Genomic DNA, 13,182 nt, shown 5'->3' with positions numbered 1-13,182 from the left:
ATGGCCAATATCTTGAGAATTTAAGGAATACATCTGGGGGTCATATAATTCCGTTTGAAACCATATATGATCATTATATGTTTTCATAGATGTTAGTGGTAGGCTTGAGTTAATGAAATCGGTGCACGTTGTAAACCGATAACTTGGCCATTTAAAGGCAAATTGGATGGTTCCACCTACCCAATTGGACTCGCAGAGGGTATTAGGGACCTTGGTGAACATTTCGATAATTTTTATTTTCGTGCGAAAAAAGTCAAAAAATTCCAAAATTAAAGGCTAATATCCACGCTTTTTGAGAAATTTTGGAGTCTTCGGGGCCCGGTTTCTAAAAGTATCGAAATTCTAGGGAACACATCTCGGGGTCAAATAATTTCGTTTTGAACCATATGTGAGAATTATTTGTTGTCATAAATGTTCGTAGTAGGCTCGAGTTAATGAAATCAGTGCAAGTTGTAAACCGGTAAATTGCTCGTTTAAAGGCAAATTGGATGGTTCCACCGTACACAATTGGAACCCCAGAGGGTATTAGGGACCATGTTAAACATTTCTGCAATATTTATTTTCAGGCGAAAAAAAAATCAAAAAATTCCTAAATTGAAGGCTAATATCCACGCTTTTTGAAAAATTTCGAAGGTTTCGGCATCAGGTGTCGAAAATAAATGAGATTTTATTAGATGCATTTCGGGGTCAAATAATGAAGTTTGAAACCATAAATGACCATTATATGTTGTCATAAATGTTTGTTGTAGGCTTGAGTTAATAAAATAAGTGCAAGTTGTAAACTGGTAAATTGGCCGTTTATTTGCAGATTGGATGGTTCCAACCACCTAATTGGAATACCAGGGTATTAGGAACTATGGTAAACATTTCGGCAATTTTTATTTTCGCGCTAAAAAAAATTCAAAAAATTTCAAAATTGAAGGCTAATCCATATTTTTTTTAGAAGCTTTTGAGGTTTCTGGCCCGGTGTCGAAAAGCTTTGAGATTTTATGGGATACATCTCGGAGTCATATAATACTTTTTTAAACCTGAAATGATCATTATTTGTTGTTATAAATGTTCGTGGTAGGCTTGAGTTAATGAAATTGGTGCAAGTTATACACCGATAAATTGGTCGTTTAAAGGCAAATTGGATGGTTCCACCCACCCAATTGGATTCTCGGCGGGTATTAGGGACCATTGTAAACATTTCGGCAATAATTATTTCCGGGCGAAAAAAAGTTAAAAAATTCCAAATTGAAATCCATGCTTTTTGAGAAATTTGGGATGTTTCGAGTCCCGGCATTGAAAAGTTTTGAAATTTTAAGGGATACATCACAGGGTCATATAATTCCGTTTGGAACCATATATGATCATTATGTTTTGTTATAAATGTTTGTAGTAGGCTTGAGTTAATTAAATTAATGCAAGTTGTAAACCGGTAAATTGGCCGTTAAAGGCAAATAGGATGGTTCCACGCTTCCACCCACTCAATTGGTCTCCCAGAGGGTATTAGGGACCATGATAAACATTTTGCCAATTTTTATTTTCGGGCGAAAAAAAGTAAAAAAATTCCAAAATTGAAGGCAATATCCATGATTTTTGAGAAATTTCGAAGGTTTTGGGGCTGGTGTCGAAAAGAAATAAGATTTTAAGGGATATATTTCTTGGTCATATAATGACGTTAGGAACCATAAATGATCATTATATGTTGTCATAAATGTTCGTGGTAGGATTGAGTAAATGAAATTGGCGAAAGTTGTTAACCGGTAAATTGGTCGTTTAAAGGCAAATTGGATGGTTCCACCCACCCAATTGGACTCCCAGAGGATATTAGAGACCATGGTAATCATTTCGGCAATTTTTATTTTCGGGCGAAAATAAGTCAAAAAATTCTAAAATTGAAGTCTATATCCACGCTTTTTGAGAATTTTTGGAGTCTATGGGACCCTGTGGCGAAAAGTTTTGAAATTCTAGGGAATACATCTTGGGGTCATATAATGTCGTTTGGAACTATATTTGATCATTATTTGCTGTCATAAATGTTCGTGGTAGGCTTGAATTAATGAAATCGGTGTAAGTTGTAAACCGGTAAATTGGTCGTTTAAAGACAAATTGAATGGTTCCACCCATCCAATTGGACTCCCGAAGGGTATTTGGGTCCATGGTAAGCATTTCGGCAATTTTTATATCCAGGCGAAAAAAATGTCAAAAAAGTCCAAAATTGAAGGCTAATCCACGTTTTTTGAGAAATTTCGAATGTTTCGGGGCCCGGTGTCGAAAAGTATTGAGATTTTAGGGGATACCTATGGGGGTCATATAATGCCGTTTGGATCCATGTATGATCATTATATGTTGTCATAAATGTTCGTGGTAGGCTTGAATTAATGAAATCGGTTCAAGTTGTAAACCCGTAAATTGGTTGTTTAAAGGCAAATTGGATGGTTATACCCAACCAATTGGACTTCCGGAGGGTATAAGGGCTCATGGTAAACATTTCTGCAATTTTTATTTCCGGGTGAAAAACAATAAAAAAAAAGTCCAAAATTGAAGGCTAATATCCACGTTTTTTGAGAAATTTCGAATGTTTCGGGGCCAGGTGTCGAAAAGGCTTGAGATTTAAAGAGATACATCTCGGGGTCATATAATGCCGTTTGGAACCATATATGATCATTATATGTTGTCATAAATGTTCGTGGTAGGCTTGAATTAATGAAATCGGTGCAAGTTGTAAATCAGTAAATTGGCCATAAATGTTCGTGGTAGGCTTGAACCATATATTATCATTATATGTTGTCATATAATGCCGTTTAGGTCGGGTTACATTGGAGTCGGGTGAACTGTAGATCGGGTTTAATTCGGGTTTTCACGCGTTAAAACGAGTTAGCTAGGGTAAATCTCGGGTTCGAGAAAGGTTTTAGTTAAATCGATAATTTGCAGGTTAGAATCAGGTCGGGTCATTCTTGGGTTGAGTCGGGTTTGGTTCAGGTCAATAATTTGCGGGTTATAATCAGGTCGGGTCATTCTCGGGTTCAAGTCGGGTTCAGTTCAAGTCAATAATTTGCGGGTTATAATCATGTTCGGTCATTTCCAAGTCGGGTCATTCTCGGAGTCAAGTCAGGTTATGTTCAAGTCAATAATTTGCAGGTTACAATCAGGTCGGGTCATTTTCAAGTCAGGTCATATTCGGGTTCAACTATATTTAAATAGATAATTATCATTTTTATCAAGGTAATTATTTCTTTTGACTATAATATATATGGCAATAGGGAACTATAGTTTATAATTTAGGAAGATAATTATCTCCTTTGACCATACAACATATATATACTATATTTAACTCTTAAATTTGAGGATGATGCTCCTTTCTTTTGCTGGCTTGGACCGACTTGGTCTCCCTAGACAAAATGCTTTGATCAACAATAATAAGGTGGTCTAAATTGCATGTAAGGTGATTTGAAATTAGGCCAAGAACAATTTGGGTTGAATTTAGATCAGTTCAATAACAAGTCATGTTGATTTCGAGTCGGGTTAGTAACATATCGGGTTGAATTTTTGGGTCGGGTTAGTAATAGACCTGGTAATATTCGGGTCGGGTCAATAACAAGTTGGGTTGAATTTGGGTCGGTCAATAACAAGTCGGGTTGATTTCGAGTCGGGTTTGTAACATGTTGGATTAAATTCGGGTCGGGTTAGGAATGAGTCGGGTTGAATTCAGGTCAAGTTAGTAACAATTCGGGTTAAATTTGGGTCTTGACAGATCAATTTCGGTTCAAGTCAGGTTTGGTTCAGGTCAATAATTTACTGGTTACATTTGGGTTGGGTCATCTCCAGGTCAGTTTATGTTCGGGTCTCGCATACTCGGTTCAACTCGGGTGTAGGGTTGGTTTTAGGTCGGGTTTGGGTCACCATTTTTTCGGGTTCAGATGGGTCGGTTCATAATCGAGTTTGAGTCGGTATTTCAAGTCGGGACAACTTTTGACAGCTCTAGTTGTGATGTCTCATGCACATGCTACCTAAAGGCTAAAAGTTCACAATTTAGCTCTTGTATTATGTCAACGTACCTCCTAAAGAAGTTTTACAATTTCTCCGTATTTGATTTTGGTTTTATATCAGCAAACCGATTGTCATGCACGAGCTGTGAATATAAATTCATGTACTACCTCAATTAACTTTTAGTTACAACTTTGAAATATTTTATGCCTCATAAATAATATCTCAAAGTTGCAACTAAAAGTTAACTGATGTAGTATATACATGGCTCATCGGTGTGTCTGTCATGTGATCCCGGCGAAATGCCGAGTTGGGCCAAAATTGTGACGATCGTCGTGACAACCTGGCGTCCTGGCGCGTACCCACTCTATAAGCCAGTATCTTTGTAAATCGCCACGTGGATAATTTAGTACTCACACCACCATTTTCGAAAACAACAACAATTGAAGTTTTTCCAGAAGAGAGAGAAACAAATCAATCATAGTTTCTGCAACTCAACAACTCTTCCAAACCAAATCATACAATTTTAGCGCGTATTTCAAGCAAAATTTCTCAAATCATTCAACTGAAAAAACCCTAAATTCATCACCAATCATCACCTTCTTCATCAGATGAAGAACATTTTTCCAGAGAATTCCTAACAATGGCTGCCCAGGCAAATGAATCAGAACAAGTTGAACAGAGTCAGAAGAGAAAGAAAGAGGCGAAGAACATTCCCGAAGCTCACGAAGGAGAAGAGAGGAGAGAGAATGAGGTGAAGAATGAAGAATTAGATCCAGAGTTGTTTAGCTGTTTGCTTCAACCAATTGCCGCTGATTCCGATCTCGATTACATTGGAATTCGTCGCCTTCTTCTTCATCGCAAAGCTCAATCCGGTGCTCATCGAAGAATTGTATGATTTTCACCTTTCAATTGAGTTCAATTTTTCAATAATTTGTGCAATTTTTCATTTGATTTGAAATTTTCGATTATTGTATTAAATTGCTTTGTTAGACATGGTTTTTGGTGTTTGATTTGTGATATAGGTCAATTTTATAATTGTTTACTTGAGTGCAATTTGAGTTGATGCTTCTCTTCTATATTTTATACATTTAGTTAAGTTCAACCTGCTATATGAATGTATGTAGTTCAGGTGTTAGCAATGCTATAGTTTTCATGAGGAAATAGCGCGATATTATGGAAATTATATGTTGTATTGTGGCTAATCTGCTTGTATTAATCTCTATATGTTTGGTTTTGTATTTGCATTTTAGGAATGGAGGTGTAATGGTAAAGGTTATGTAGCTTATCGAAATTTTATCAATCGACCACGGAATTGGGAGAGCCTCCTTTTGCAAAGCCAATCAAGCACTCCTAATCAAAGGTTGTTGAATTTTAGCTTTGTTTAAGTTAGGATATTGGCCTTAATCTGCTCTCCAAACCCCACTGTTTTTTCCTTAGATTGCAAACAAGTAGAGCATGCCATGGTCTGATTTACTAGTTTCAAATTTAAAGTCATGTTTCCACACAATTCTGACATCAGGTTCATTTACTGGTTGATGCATCAGTGGACGATGGGTTGCATCTCCTGGTCCACTCTCTCTTCTGTTGGAGGTGGAGAGCATGAACTCAAGCAGGGTATGTGAATGTTATCTCCCCTTTTTCTTTCGTTATTTTTGCCTTCATTACGGTATGGCTTGCTGAAACTTGTGAGATACCGATCCTAAATTCCCAGTATTTTTATACGTAACTCTTTCTGTCTTGGAAAAAAGCACTACCCACTTCTGCTGTGGGACATCATATATATGTTTGGAAAGGGAAGTAAGGAAAAACTCTGCACTTCTTGTTATTCCTCGAGAACCTGTATTAGGTAATCATTAAACTCTTTAGTACCTTCAAAATTTTTCCCTGTGCCACTATGAAGTCTCCCTCATGAAGAAGATAAGGCATTGTGCAGAGCTTTATCCTGAAATAACAGGAAGATTATCATTGTTGACTCTTAACTTGATGCACCATGACAGGCTGGCACTTAGTGCTTCAAAATACTCTGTATAAAAGAGACACTTTATTCTATTTTATTTTAGTCAAATTAATGCCATAGCCAAAGAAGAGTATAAATCTTTAATCCATTATATATAGACAATAGTAATCAATCATACATCTTTCCAATTGTAGGCAGAACACATCTGGGATAAACAACATGCTTCCAGAGTCTCAGACGCAAACACTGTGACATTAATGCTAGAATTTGAGCTTTTTCCCATTATGTTTCACATTTTTTAAAGTTGATTCTTTCTTGCTATTTTAGGGCCTACACGGTAGCAGCCAAGCTAGAAATAGTTTCAGCTCCAGTACTAGTGACAATGATCATCGCTCTGACCGATCACGAAGGAAAGCTGAACCTGCTTATTCTTTTGTAGGAATGCACTGTATCTTTGATCAGTGCAAAGTTGCAGGTGATAATTGCTCTTTTGTTCTGTAGAGGAGTCTTGTATTAGTAAAGTAATGGAATTCTTGCTTATTGGTCTTATATGCAGTTACTGTACTAAAGTTCGGGCACATGAGTTCTGATTTGCTAGCATATGGAGCAGGCGATGGATCTCTGACTGTTTGCTCTGTTTCAGACCCTCCTTCAGTTACAAAACAACTGATAGGGCATACCAAAGATGTCACAGGTTAAGTGAACTGGTACTGGTTCTCCAGTCTTAAACTTGTTTGTTTCTGCACCGAGTAAACTTCATCTTTCCTCCCCTTCCTATTTACCTTAAATTTTCTCCGAGTAGACTTGGTCTCTTAGAAGTTAGAACTGAACAGTTTGTATAGCCTATGAAATATGTGAAGGGTGGAAAGTTTTCTGTGGAGTGTGGATAGATTTGCAGTTAGTTGTCTTCCAGTGTTGATGCTTGATGTTGAAATACCGCATAAATTGTTCTACTTACCAACTGTTGAATTTGTTTGAATGGAAGAGTATGTCCTGAGCAAGCACTTTGTGTAGGTAGAGCTACATATGTAGGCAATGGATAAGTGGTTCAAATAATTTCTTGAAACTAAAGTAGTTTGCCAAACTGAAATAAACAATTGTTCTTTTGTCCAGATTTTGACTTCACAGCCAACAACCAATACATTGCGTCAACATCACTTGATAAATCCGTGAGAGTGTGGGACCTATCTAAAGGTGTATGCATTCGGGTTATTTATGGGGTATCAGTGCAATGGTGTATACGTTTTCACCCTGTAAGTGCTTCCATTTAATGTATATATGATTATTATCTAGTTCTTGGGTAACATTATTCCTTTGCATCTAATCCTTTATTCTAAGCATGCTCACTGAAATGGCATGGTAGTTTATTTTCCTTCTATTGCTCTTTCGTGTGTTTCACAGTGGTATACTGATATGTGCTGCTATGGTGATTGAATATGTTGCTTACAAACCTTGGCTGTATATTCTTTCAACAATTAGTATTTTGTGGGTTTCTTTTCATACCAGATGTTCCTTGATGCAGGTGAACAATAACTTTCTTTCAGTGGGGAATGCAAACAGGGAAATTAATGTGAGTTCTGTTATGTTATCCGTACACCCAAAATATGTGTAAAACAATGGCTCCTTTTGCTGTTCCCTAGTTTGAATCACTGAATTCAATATCTTCCTTTTGTGATGAGCATGTTATTAAGCATCCTGCATTTGTTGATATCTATCTTATGGCTGCTGTATGCTGTTGCAGGTCTACAATTTCAGTACTGGTAGATTGATGCATAAGCATGTTCTTGATGATGAGGTTACTGCAATGGACCATGATCATACTGGTCAGCTGCTTTTTTGTGGTGATGCACAGGTAGTTCTTACACAGAAGTTGCTATTGCTGTTCCTAGGAGTAATTCTTGTCTCTTTCATGAATGTAGTTCAGCTGGATGATGTTTGCAGGGATTTATATATACTGTAGGTATGGACTCTCGGACTGGAGCTTTATCTCGTTTACATCGAAATCGGAATGGAAGCAAGAGGAAGTCCCCAGTCACAGTTGTAAAGTATCGAACCTTTTCTTTGTTGGCACGTGGTCCAGTTTTGCTGACTTGCACTCAGGATGGAAGTTTGGCATTCTTCAGGTTTGGATAACAATTGTTTAATCAATGGTCCTAATTAATTAAGTTATAAAAGTAGTTTCTTGTAGAGATGATGATGGCTCTTCTGTAGTGTTGCCCTGGAGGTAAAAGGCTATTTGACAGTTCGCTGCTCTCTCAAATTGACCCCTCGAGTGCATAGAATTCGAGCTTCCTTCTGCCCTTTACTATCCCTTGAGAAGGGAGAATACATAGGTTTGTTTTCGCTTCTTGTCTCCTTTTTTTTTGTTTTTCTTTGCATTTTGGCTTTTGTAGCTCAAGTTCCTTTTATGTCCTTTGTGGTGTCTATCTGTTGCTCAAGCACAAAATTTATGCATCTACCCTTCGTGCTCATTTGAAAATGTGTTATTTCTAATAAGTTTGTCGTTAGGCTGATGGTTATTCTTGTTCATCCTCATCACAACTAGATAGACTTTACCTAGACCAAGGATGGGTCATTTTTATAATCTTTAATGAGAACCCTTATTTCGTACTGTCTTTGAACTTGAAATGTTAAGAGTTTTTTCAGATTGATACTACAGTGAAATACTTAGTCCAGTTAACATCGGATTTTCTCTGTGGTAATGTAACCTTTGGACTCTGAAGTATAGCAAATTTCTTCTGTTATATCTTATATGTTTATGTTGCTTTGCCATGGCATTTTAGTGCTGCCTTTTATTAGTTATCTGATCTGCTGACACCTCCATTTTTCGATGAAGTTGCTGGAAGTGAGGACTCAAATGTATACTTCTATGACTTGACTCGACCAAGGCATACTTGCGTAAACAAGCTGCAGGTAAATTAAATTCTTTTCCTATTTACCGTAAATATATCCAATTCCATTATACTCAGGGAACCATTTGCCAATACAGGGTCATAGCTCATCAGTAATAGGTATCACATGGAATCATGGAGAGAATTTGCTAGCTTCATCTGATGCTAGTGGTACAGTTATAGTATGGAAGAGAGCTAAAACAAGTTAGTACTCTTTTTGGTCGCAAGCTTAGCATTCTGAGGAACATTCACTGTAATGTGAATGTTCATAGAGGATCGCCGCAAATGCTGAAATGGGCAATCCTGAATTCCTGATTGCTTGATCTGAGTCTTAAGAGATCAGAGTTGTCACATTGTCTTGTAATATTATTGAGCTAGAAATCGAGGCTTTCATATATACCAGTTTTGCGTCATACCATCATTTAGTTTTTTCCATTCACACAAAGGCAATATAGCTTATGCACAATGTATCTATTTTTCTTGTTATGGACCTCACACAATGATTTCATGAGACAAGTTAGTAAATATGACCCAAGAGTTGTGTTATTGGTATGATACGGATCTGAGTTTTGGTTGTAAATTTGTAATGGATTTAATTGTTTTGCAAAAATGAATATTTTCCCAGTTCTGGGGTTGTTTTCTTTCCAAAATGGTTTAGCAAGTTTCTCCTGGAAATGGATCATTTTGTCCATGGAGACTTTATTTTTTTTACTGGTAAGATACGGGGGTGCCCCTCCTACCACCGGGGGGGGGGGGGGGGGAGGGGGATGACCATCGAACCTAGGTCACTCATGGGAAAGATGAGGGAGTCCCTCCACTCCATGTTCCTCGTCTATGGAGATCATTTTGTCTAATCATTTTAATTTCGATATGGCTCTTGAGAAATCCTTATGAATATGAGATACAATTATAGCTGAGATTTAAATACATGTATCGTTCTAATCGATCGCATTCGATTGGACTTTAAACCTCTTTACCATACTTATTTTGTGTACTTTTTTTGGTGCGGAGTAAAGGAAATGAAGGTAATCGTTTTGAGTAATAAGGAAGAGTGAAGAGAAAATTTTTTTTGCCATTAAAAGGTATTATAGTGTAAAATAATAAAAAGAAAATTCTAACATGATTTTAATAAAAAAATAAAAAAATAAAATAAAAACAAAGTATGAATACTGTAAGAAAATCTTCAAGCTACATACCTGAAGAATATAGGATCCTTCTAGCTAGATACATAGCCGAAGAGTGGCACCACTTTATGAATGGGAAAGTTCATGTACTACAATGAACATAATAAGACCATTTCTTGATTAAGTGGATGTGGTTAGGTACATTTTCCATCTTTGTGTGGAAGATTGTAGGATCCTTATGGACATTTATAAATAGGGAAACCTTTTAAGTGTTTGGCTATTCAATTCACAATAAACATTGGGAGAGCCTCTTAAGAGATAGAAAGTCACTATTAAAGTGAGAAAATTATAAGCAAGTGTTCAACAATTGATTCTGAGACATCTATTTTATTTGGTGAAGTAGTTTTAATCCTAAATTCGGAACTAGTTATGACCCGATGGGTCCATACCAGAAACCAATCCTCAAAGAAGGAAGATGATGAAGGAGTTTTGAATGAAGTTTTGAGAAATTAATATTAAAAATGAGATTTTTATAGAATTATATTAATTTTTTAAAAAAATGAGAGTCAATTAATTGAATTGAGGAAAAAAAAATATATTATGCGAATTTAAATGAAAAATTGAGAAATTAATATTAAAAATTTGATAAAAATAACATTTTTATGTCTTATACACTATCCCACATCTTTTCTGAATTAAATAATTTTTATTCGAAATTAATATTTTTTTACTTAATTTTTATTGAAATTATGTTTCGTTGTTATGGAAATTTTTGAGGAGTATATTTTATAATATAAGAATGGATGATGTGGATTGATTATAATAGAATAATTAGGAGTCGAATAATTAGCTTATGGGATCTCGAAATAAGAGATTTCATGGTTTTAAAAAAAAATTCATGAAATAAAAGGTATAGATAATATCTTTGGTGTCACTTCTCATTGAATGCAAAAGTTGCTGATAAAAGAGATTATATAATAAGAGATTATTTTGAAAGGAAATAAATCTATGCTCATTTGCTGATAAAAGAGATACTCGTATAATATAAAATCTGCTTAATTTAGATTGTTTAATATCTTCACAAAAATAATAGGTAAATTATGTAATTTATTTATTGCTATTAAATGAATAATTTTCACTTACAATCGACATTAAAAAAAAAAAACCTATATTTCCTATTCTTTTGCTATTGTTAGTTAAAACCAGTATTTTGTCGCTATTACTCTATTGTAGCCCTAATTGACAGTTGTATGTCGTTACTCCACCACAACTAATTAATTAACACAAACTTTACAAAAAATCTGGTTTACATTATTTATTGAATGGCGGTTGCTGGCAACTTCTTCTCCTTCCTCTTTTAAGGTTCATGGCATCTAAAGGAACTGATACTTGACGATATCGACATCTTTCTCCACTTCAACACTACTTTTGCTCTAAATCTTAAAGATTAATCCAACTCTTCAATTATCTTTTCCTCCAATTTCAATGTGCGATGATATTAAAAACTTCATAATTCCTCCCACTTTCTCTCTCCAATTTCAATGCTGCAGTTGGTAACGGAGAGGGAGAAGGGGGTTGAGGGTTTGATGGAGGAGAGAGAATTTGAAGGTTTGTTAATGGTGGAAATGTTTAGTTTTGAAAAGAGATAAAGATACGGGATGAAAGTAGAGTCATTGAGTTAACTTTTGCATTTTGTGTTTATTTTTTTTATTTTCATACTCTGTTTTTGTGAAAAAAAAAGGGTCACTTTGGTGAAAAAAAGGGTCACTTTTGTGAAAATATGAGTCACTTTTGTAATAAAAAGGGTCACTTTTGTAAAAAAAGGGTCACTTTTGTAAAAAAAAAAGGTCACTTTTATAAAGAAAAAGGGTCACTTTTCGCAAAATGTTCGATGTACAATAAAATTATTGTAAACCGGGGGCATGCAAAAGGAATTGATTAATTAATATCTCACCTATAAAGAAAAGCAATACATAGTTTATCGATGCTAATACTACATATAAGTTATGATATTTACAACATTTTTAGCTTTGCAAAAATAATTTTTTTTTTATTTTTTTATTTTTTTTTACGTCATATAAGTTTTCATCATACCACTTTTACGTAATATCCATACTTTTCACTATTGATGTAAAAAGCATAAGTATCCTACTAAGTCATTTTATTTGTTAATGCAATTTGTATGTCGCTACTCCTTTTACCTCCGGTGTGGTAATACTATGGGCGTGTTCGGCAAAATATAGCTGTGGAGGTAGCTGTTAGCTGTCAACAAGCTGTTAGCTGTCAACAAGCTGTTAGCTGTGAAGATAAATAATTTAGATATGAGTGTTCGGTAAAGTAGTGTTTGACTAGTTGTTACATATAAAAATCAATTTTTTATTTTTAAAACTATAGATTAAATTTTCAACAGCTACTTGAAAAGGTACCTCTAATTTCAAAAGCTAATGTTTCTAACTTTTCACAAAAGCTACCTCCACCACTAAAAGCTACCCTAACCACTACTTTGCCAAACACTCACAATTTTTTGTTGAGTAGTCAAACCACTAAAAGCTACTCAAAAGCTAACGCCGAACACGCCCTATATGCGTATATAAAGAAAAGCAATATATTTATCCCTTCATTTAAATTTGATATTATTATATTGCAATTTTATAGCTAGATAGTTAAACTTTGTAAATATTTATGTAAAAAGAAATGTTTGTCAAAATTTTTAAATTTTCGTTAATATATAATTAAATTGATTGATGGTCAAAAGGTGCATCTTAAAATTCATGTAAAGTGAAAATGAGACTATCAAATTGAAAAAGGAGTATTTATCAATGATAATATACGCTATGAAATATCTCCTTTTTAGTTTTACAAAAATAATACTTCGAGCTTCGTATATGCTATATAAAACTCCGTATCCTATTCATCACCATCGACGTAAAAACCATACTCTTCACCATTAACGTAAATAAACATAAACCTCCTACTCCTTCGTCGTCCGTTGTTAGACCAAGGTTGTTCCTCCACCACCGGTACCGTGTTCTTTCACTCTCCAAAAAAAATGAAAATCCTAACCTTATGAAACTCATGACATCTCAGGCCTAGAAGTTTCAACTGCTATTCTTCCCGCCTAAACTTGTTCCTATCCAATCTATCCTATCCAATCCAATCCAATAATCTCAGCTATTTAATCCCACTTTTATAACCCTAAATCGTAGGGTCAGCTGTCTTTAATCTCTCTGATCTG

The 13,182-nt window shown here is 35.2% G+C and overlaps 1 protein-coding gene across 1 annotated transcript; it reads left to right on the top strand.

The window, feature by feature from the left end:
- The first annotated feature begins 4,353 nt into the window (after positions 1 to 4,353).
- Positions 4,354 to 9,469, top strand: LOC110705136 (WD repeat-containing protein 13-like). Its single transcript, XM_021882975.1, has 12 exons — positions 4,354 to 4,864; positions 5,226 to 5,335; positions 5,520 to 5,589; positions 6,260 to 6,407; positions 6,489 to 6,626; positions 7,046 to 7,185; positions 7,455 to 7,502; positions 7,674 to 7,784; positions 7,874 to 8,055; positions 8,144 to 8,265; positions 8,769 to 8,845; positions 8,922 to 9,469. The coding sequence occupies exons 1-12, from the start codon at positions 4,616 to 4,618 to the stop codon at positions 9,030 to 9,032; spliced, it is 1,506 nt and encodes a 501-aa protein (XP_021738667.1). The 5' UTR covers positions 4,354 to 4,615; the 3' UTR covers positions 9,033 to 9,469.
- The last annotated feature ends 3,713 nt before the right edge of the window (positions 9,470 to 13,182 follow it).

This window comes from Chenopodium quinoa, unplaced genomic scaffold (assembly GCF_001683475.1).
Source record: "Chenopodium quinoa cultivar QQ74 unplaced genomic scaffold, ASM168347v1, whole genome shotgun sequence".
NCBI lineage: Eukaryota > Viridiplantae > Streptophyta > Magnoliopsida > Caryophyllales > Amaranthaceae > Chenopodium > Chenopodium quinoa.
This window is presented reverse-complemented; position numbering and strand designations above follow the sequence as displayed.